We start from the raw sequence: 8,391 nt of genomic DNA on the forward strand, positions 1-8,391 counted from the left end.
GGATTATCAGCTGGGGGGGGAGGGAGAAATGGGGAAATGGTGCAGGGACTAAGAAGCATAATCGGTTGGTACAAAATAGACAGGGGGATGTTAAGAATAATACAGGAAGAGGTGAAATCAAAGTATGACCCATGGACATGAACTAAAGGGGGTGGGATTGCTGGAGGGAAGGGGGGTACGGGGCAGAGGGGAGCAAAGGGAAAAAATTGCAACTACTGTACCAACATAATCAATAAAATATACTTAAAAAGAAAATAATAAAAAGATGTGTCAAGGTCCTTGTGTTGTTTTGATGAAGAGTAAACCACTAATTGCATTTAGTCTATAATAAATATGCATGTTAAATTTATTTTTCAGGATAACTTCTAACAGGTGTGATCTGGACTGGACTTCAGGATCTTTGCCTCCACACAATTCTAGAGGGGAAAAGAGGGTTTCTTTCTTAGAGTGCTACTGGGTTTTTAGGATTTCTAGGAGTCCAGGACCCAATATGTTACTAATCAGCCCCTTGCCTTCTGCCTCAGGAACTGCCCACACAGCTGCTAGGACATTCATGTCTGAGCCTTTCCCAGCACACCCCACCCCTTCCTGACTCTCAGACTCACTCATTCCAAGGTCCCGTGTGTCTCTAGCCCCCTCCTACTTGCCAGCTTCTTTCTAGCAGGTCTCACGTGTTGGGGTTGCTCATTCACCTAAAAATAAACAATCTGAGAAACATCTGACTTCTGTCACACACACTATGTGTGGAATTCCCATCAGTGCACACCTCTTGCCCTGGCCATAAGATGTCTTCTTCATGAACTCTTAAAGCTCCCACTCACTTGGGTTTCTTCTATCACACTCATCTAGCTGACCGTGTGCTTTCTGATGCTACATGCAGGTCCAGACCCAATAGGAAGCTCCTGGCAGACTCAGACTATAGATCTCCCTCCCCTAACATACTTGAAGTGTCCTAATGTGGCCTGAGGTATACCCTATTGAGAGATGCTTCATTGAGGCTTATGAGAAGGAATATCTGTAGGATCCCAGGGTGGAAAAGCTCCAATGGATTCCTCTGAAAATCAGCAAGAGGGGAAGTCCTGGGTCACAAGGGCTCCCTAAACCACTCCTTCAGTCTGGCAGGTCGTTTGTTCCTGCACATTCAACACTCTCCCCATGCCCTCAGTCTCCATGCCTAAGAGACCACAGAGATGGTTTCATTGATCCCTGGATTCCTCTTCCCCTGTTCATTCAATACACACTGTTTAATGCACACCAGGAGGGCTCCATCTGCCTCCTTCAGGGGGCTGAGATCTCTCATTACTGCTGTCTTTAGAGTCTTATATTTCTGTTTGCTTGAGAGATGTGGGGTTCTGTTTCCTTAGCTCTGTCCATTAGGGCTTCTTCCTTGCTGAAGCAGGCACATAGGATGTCCTGACCAGGAAACAGAAAGAGAACAGGCCCATCCATGCCTCAGAGGGTGGGTCCCTTCCACTCTGACAACCTTGATCTTCTTGTCCCATTCCACTTCCTGCTGAAACCCAGCCCAGTGCCCTGTCTAGTGTGATCATGTCATCCTCCTTCTTACCCTTCCTCTTGACCCCTAGCCTATTCCTTCCCAGGCTCAGTATTGTTTTCTTAGCTGCTCACAGTTGACAGAAGAACAAGTCAACTTTTCACCTCCTCCCCAACCCATATGAATCTATAAAGGCCCCCATGGCTCTTACACATAAAGAAAGAGGCAACAGCGTCACATGGAGGAAGCTTAAGGAACCCAGGCATCCAGTCTCTCACTCCACCTCTAAGCTCACGGCTCTTCCCAAGAACACATACTTAGGAGAGCCAAGCTCCTGGAAGCTCCAGCCTTTATCTCTTCACCTTGAGCTCTTCTTACTCAAGAATACTGCTCTTTGTCTTCCAGGTGTTGGTCACATCTGGGATCCAACCATCTTGCTTTCAGGCCATCAAGAGGCAGATCAAGATGCAGAAAGGAAGTATTCCTTTTAAGTATTGGTTACTATTGCCACTCCTACTTTTAGAACATGGTGAGTGATTTTCTTTAAAAGTGGTGGTCTGAGAACCTTTGAGGGGGTGTGGAGTGGTGCCCACTACTTAGAGAAGCTCTGGCAGTCCTCCATATGACCATCATCATTTACTCTAATCACTCCAGTCTAATAACAAATAGTCAGGGAGGCAGTCTGAGCACAGTATTTAAACTGGTCTTCGATAGCCTGCATAAGAACTATGGCTCCATCTGTTACCTGTGTACTTTGGGTAAACTGTTTAACTTCTCTGTGCATCAGCTCTGCATATATAAAATGGTATGACCTGTGTGATATGGCTGGGGGTGCTAAATATTAAGAATAATAAGAGTTAATTATTTCTTAAAATATCATCCACATAACAGTCTACAAACTTAATTTCTCTCCTGTTCCTAACTTAATTCCACATAAGCCTATGTTAACCTCATAACTTAGGACCAAGGAGAATAGGAGAATAGGATTTATGAGTCAAGACTAATTTTCACTCTGTTTCCATAGTTCTAGCATGCAAACCCTCCATAGGCCATCTCTTACTGCACAACCAGAAAGCATGACTTCTTAGAGAATTCATAATTTTGAATCAAAATGAGCCCTCTTATTATTTTGACTCATCTGTTCTCCAAAACTTCTCAGTGTGAGTACACTCTCTTTCACATGGCACCTCTACTTTTGGTCATCTCAGTTTCCTATTTAGTTTTATGCATGATTCTGACCTTAACCCCAATTTCATCCCATTGCAGAATTGGAGACTTTCCCAAAATAGAGCTATACTCTAATCCTATGTTACTTCAAATAAGACTAAGGAAAAAGTATACATGTGCAGAGTGAGCTGGTGGGCACCTATGTCCCAGTTAGTAGTAAAACAAGCCACAACAAGATAAATGCAGGCTCTGGGGAACCTGAGTATCTTTGTCCTTCAGGGTAGTGAGGGGCAAAAAATAGGCACAACCTTAACCTCAGCTGAGCCTCCAAGAACATTAAAAACTTCCCTATACCTGTGGGTCTTGATATGGTCCTTAGTTCTGGGAGAGCTTATACGTTTAATCTACATATAAATTATTCTTCTCCAGTCTCTGCCACACTGGTCAGGAGCCCCTGGCACTTTAATGCATATAGAATAATTCACACCTTTAGAAGGGACAGTTACCTGGGCCCCATCTCAAACTCTCACTCATTTAGTCTGGGGTGGTTTGTGTAGAAATCTTTATTTTCAACAAGCTCTCCAAGTGATTCTAATGTAGCTGTTTTCTGAATAGCAGTTTGAGAAATGTTTTCCAAGAAGGGAACAATACAACTTAATCAGTATATACTAGTTTCAGCTGGGTCCTACAAGTTCTTTATGAAAATTTTTATCTGTATTAGATCTTGTATAGCAGATTTTGGAATAAGCTTACTGTCAGTAAAACTAGGTCAGATAACCCTGGTGTTAGGGCTGGGTAGAGAGGGTGACTGCATGGTAGCTGAAAGTGCTGGTTCAACAGCTGGGATTTAAATTCCTTTTCTACTACTGACCAGCTGTGTAATCTTGGGCTAGACTCAACATTTCTAAGCCTCAATTTCATCATCTTAGCTGGTGATAATAATAATATTGATTTCATAGGCTTGTGTGAGTAGAATTATCTATGTAATGAATTTAATCAAGGGTTGAACAGAAAGTATATATGCTCTCTTTTTCTCTACCTTCCTCCCTCTCTCTCTCATCTTCTCTCTCTCTCTCTCTCTCTCTCTCTCTCTCTCTCTCTCTCTCTCTCTCTCTCTCTCTCTCTCTTTCTCTCTCTCTCTATATATGTATATATATATATAATCATTTGTCATTATAATCAGGCATAACCTGCAGTGATAATAGTACAACTGTCAACACAACTTCCAGTGTAGCCCCTGGGGGAACCAGTACATTCACCAACACTGTATCCAGCACAGCATCCAGTACTGGATCCAGTACAACATCCAATAAGACCATCACACCTGCCAACCCTGGTTCCAGCACAGCATTTAGTGAGACTAGCAGTGTGACCGCCACTAGAACCAGCTCAACCTCCAACACTGGATCCGATGTGACCGCCACTAGAACCAGCGCAATCTCCAACACTGGATCCAGTGTGACCGCCACTAGAACCAGCGCAATCTCCAACACTGGATCCAGTGTGACCGCCACTAGAACCAGCGCAATCTCCAACACTGGATCCGATGTGACCGCCACTAGAACCAGCGCAATCGCCAACACTGGATCCAGTGTGACCGCCACTAGAACCAGCGCAATCTCCAACACTGGATCCAGTGTGACCGCCACTAGAACCAGCGCAATCTCCAACACTGGATCCGATGTGACCGCCACTAGAACCAGCACAATCTCCAACACTGGATCCAGTGTGACCGCCACTAGAACCAGCTCAACCTCCAACACTGGATCCGATGTGACCACCACTAGAACCAGCGCAATCTCCAACACTGGATCCGATGTGACCACCACTAGAACCAGCGCAATCTCCAACACTGGATCCAGTGTGACCGCCACTAGAACCAGCGCAATCTCCAACACTGGATCCGATGTGACAGCCACTAGAACCAGCACAATCTCCAACACTGGATCCGGTGTGACCGCCACTAGAACCAGCGCAACCTCCAACATTGGATCTGATGTGACCGCCAGTAGAACCAGCTCAACCTCCAACACTGGATCCGATGTGACCGCCAGTAGAACCAGCTCAACCTCCAACACTGGATCTGATGTGACCTCCAGTAGAACCAGCTCAACCTCCAACACTGGATCCAGTGTGACCTCCAGTAGAACCAGCTCAACCTCTAACACTGGATCCAGTGTGACCTCCAGTAGAACCAGTGAAACTGCTAACACTTCCAGTGGGAACAGCACAGTCTCCAACACTGGATCCAGTGTGATATCCAGTAGGACCAGCGCAACCTCCAGTACTGTATCCAGTGGGACCTTCAGTGGGTCCAGCACAGCTGTCAATGCTGGATCTAGTACAACCTTAGGAGGTTCAGGCCCAACATATCCAACTAGAATGCACATAACTTCCAATAGAAACAGTACAAGTGCTGCTACTTCAACAAGTAAAGTGGGGCCTGATGGGTCCCTGAAGCCATGGGAAATCTTCCTCATCACTCTGGTCTCGGCTATAGTGGCTGTGGGATTCTCTGCTGGGATCTTCTTCTGTGTGGTGAGTGCCTAATAAGTAGTGTAGTGCTTGGGGGAGGAGTAGCAGGAACATAGGAAATGGGTATGAGTAGTAGGGGAACCAAGCTGGGGGTGAGTGTGGAGGGAGGGAAAATCAGGGAGAGTTAGTACAGAGAAGTACCACATTGTGGCCAGAGGAGCCAATCAGTGTACAAGGGAATTATTGACTTGACAGTAAAGGGGCCAAAAGAAGGAAAAAGCCCGAAGGAAGGTGTACAAGATGACAATGATAGTTTGAGGGAGGAGAAGACTTCAGAAGGAGTTCATGGTGAAGATTTAGGAGAGGGGATATAATTTTGAAAATATTTACCTTTCTTTTTCTAGAGAAACTCCCTGATCCTGAGAGATGTCTTTGACACAGCTGTCTACCACCCCCATGGTTCCCACCTTGGCCCAGGCCCTGTAGGGAGTCATGGAGTCCACCACAGGCCTAGGTGGAGCCCTAGCTGGTTCTGGAGGAAACCAGTATCCTCAGTAGCCATGGAGATGAGAGGGAGATACAATGAACCCTGAGTGGGGCTGAGGCCAGAGTGCCATATTCTTCATGGAGGAAGTTGATCTGGGGGACTGGAGATCTAAGTGCCCTTTCATTTGTACCCAGGAGCCTCCTCCCAGTTTTGTTTGAATCTCTGACAACCTTGGAAAAGATACTTCCTCCCTCTGTGTTGCTTTTACCAGACACTGGAAAGAAGAGACACTATTGGTCATTGAGCTAAGAAATAAACACATCCAAAATAAATGACAGAGAGAACATGTATGTATACATGAGTGGGTGTCTATTGCACTGACATGAATTCCACAGTTATATGAGAGAAACCCCCATTCTGTAAAGCACCTGGCATTCAAAATCTCCACAGTAAAATCCAGAGACCTCATTCATGTGTCCCCATTTTCTAATTCTTCTTGCTCTAAGTAGGACTCTTGCCCAGGATTCCCGAGACTCACTCAGGTTCACAGGGGAATGAGTTGGGAGAAACGAGAAGGGAGGGCCTGGGCCAGGATTCCAGAGGCACACTGGATAGGCCTGTGGTGCAGAGGTCATGTGTGATACACAGAGCTCCCAGAGCATGATGAGGTGGAGGGGTGCAGGATGCAGTGGCCCAGGTGTGTTCACTCCACATCACAGTGTGCAGGACATTTACATTTGGTCATCAGACCTGAGCTACTGTCAGAATGAAGATGCTAGTTGGCATGTTTCTTTCAGAATGGTGCAAACTTCGGAAGAGAGAAGAAGTACTTTGTATTGTACCAGGCAAGGTCTTTCTGGCCTGAACCTATCTGGCTAAGGTCTAGCTTTTTAAGAGGCTCATGAAGTCCCCTCCTTGAAGGGCTGCACATATCCCTTTCAGGGTTGCAGGGGACCAGGCTACCTGAACCTACACATCTTGGAGGACACAGGGAGCTGCTTCAGAAAGTCAAGTTGCTCTAGGTTCCATAAGGCAGTGAGATGGCTCCCACCCAGGACAGAGCCCTCTGGAGAGAATTAGCAGTTTGCTGGTGGCTTCATCCCAACTTGCAGCAGTGGAAACTGCTTTGCTTTCCAACACTCACTGGGTTTCTCGAACCCAAACAGTTGAACTTAATTAATGAGGCCATGCTAAGCTACAGGTAGGCTAATCATCATCACCTCACCGAAAGAGATCCAGCAACCAGAAGGAAAAGCTGAGTTGAACCCCAGAAAAGGTGCTTCCCACTGGTGTGAACTGTGAAAAAAATAATGGGAAAGATGTGAAAATAACTGAGATAAGACAAGGCAAACCACCTAGGTAATTAAACATTGTAAAACATGACTTTTTCACAGTTAAAATTGTAATAGGTGAACAAAAAAAGACTGGCCACTGTTGAGAATAACATTAATAATCTGGAAGAGCAAGTGGGAAAAAATAGCTTAATTAGACACAAACTATGGAGATGAGAACCACCGGAAAGTGGAAGACACTGGAGGACAGACTCAGGAGGACCAATATGTGGGTAAGAGGTTCAAAACAGAGTAGAAAGAAACGGATGAGAGGAATGAGAGAATAATAGAGAAGAAAGAGTTGAGCCCGCAGATTGAAGTGTTCACTAACTACAACTCTGTAAATACACTAAAAATCCTTGACTTACTTACCTATTTCAAGCAGGTGAACTATATGGCATGTAATTATATCTCAGTAAAGTTGTCACAATATTATTACCAGGCATTTAAAAAAATGTGTAAATAAAAATTTTGGTTGCTAAAGATAAACAAATGACTCAAAGCAATGGGCACTTTGAAACCATGGTGAGCAGTTTATCTTGTGATTCGTCGTCGGCAGCCGTCCGTCTCGAGAGACGATGGTGTAGCTTCTTAAGAGTCTATCTGCACCGCCGAAAATGGCTGTGCAGTCCGACTCGGGAGTGACACGGTATCTATCTCCTGCCGTGTTGTATCAACATCTTGCGATGAAGCTACAGAGCCTGGGCAGGGTGATATGGAGGGTCTGCTGTTGCCCATGCAGCAGACCCCCCCTCTCTTCGCAGCTGAAGGATCCAAGGGAAAGACGGAGTCAATACAGCTTGGCTTCAGGTGCGCCGCAGGAGTTGCCGGTGTTGACTACAACGTCAAACCGCCTTAGGGACTCCGGCTCCGGATTTTCTGTCGGGGTTTACTCCCTTAGCCTTTCCCCTGAAGAGGTATGCCGCAAGGCAGCGGAGGTTTTTTGGAATCAGAGTTTTCCTTCTCTGATCTTGTGATTAATTCACTGGTTATTCTGTAAATATCTTGCTACCCCCAGAACCTGGAGTGTGCTTATAGAGTTAGAAAGCATTGTTACTTAACTTTTGTCATAAAATACACTCCCATGAACACAGATGTTTCAACCTGATGAAGCCCTGGCTCACGGAGCAGAAGTCTGGGAAGTGGACAGGTGAGGCGCTGTCCTGCCAGACCTGTGCTTTTGCTTTGTTGATCTAGTACATTGATCTTCAAATGAGTCTGTCCTCTGCCCTTGGAGGTGTGTAAAGACTTTCTAAAGAATATCATGCAGCTGTGGGATATTTTATAGAAATCATTCTCCAGATCTTCAACTTCCATATATACAGTTGCCTAAAACGGATCTGAGAAGACCTCTGTGGTCAAAGCATCAGGCTAGTTACACTTTTCTAACTCCCCTTTAGAGCCACCTACCTTTTCTTTCTGTCCCCTATTATTAT

The 8,391-nt window shown here is 45.5% G+C and overlaps 1 protein-coding gene across 1 annotated transcript; it reads left to right on the forward strand.

Moving 5' to 3' along the window:
* Nucleotides 1-1,662: 1,662 nt before the first annotated feature.
* MUC21 (mucin 21, cell surface associated) lies at nucleotides 1,663-5,978 on the forward strand. The gene is made up of 3 exons (XM_090280380.1): nucleotides 1,663-2,024; nucleotides 3,846-5,200; nucleotides 5,542-5,978. Exons 1-3 carry the CDS (start codon nucleotides 1,961-1,963, stop codon nucleotides 5,728-5,730), a joined length of 1,608 nt encoding a protein of 535 aa, XP_090136506.1. The 5' UTR covers nucleotides 1,663-1,960; the 3' UTR covers nucleotides 5,731-5,978.
* Nucleotides 5,979-8,391: the final 2,413 nt, after the last annotated feature.

This window comes from Furipterus horrens, unplaced genomic scaffold (assembly GCF_987537825.1).
Source record: "Furipterus horrens unplaced genomic scaffold, mFurHor1.1.pri manual_scaffold_6, whole genome shotgun sequence".
NCBI lineage: Eukaryota > Metazoa > Chordata > Mammalia > Chiroptera > Furipteridae > Furipterus > Furipterus horrens.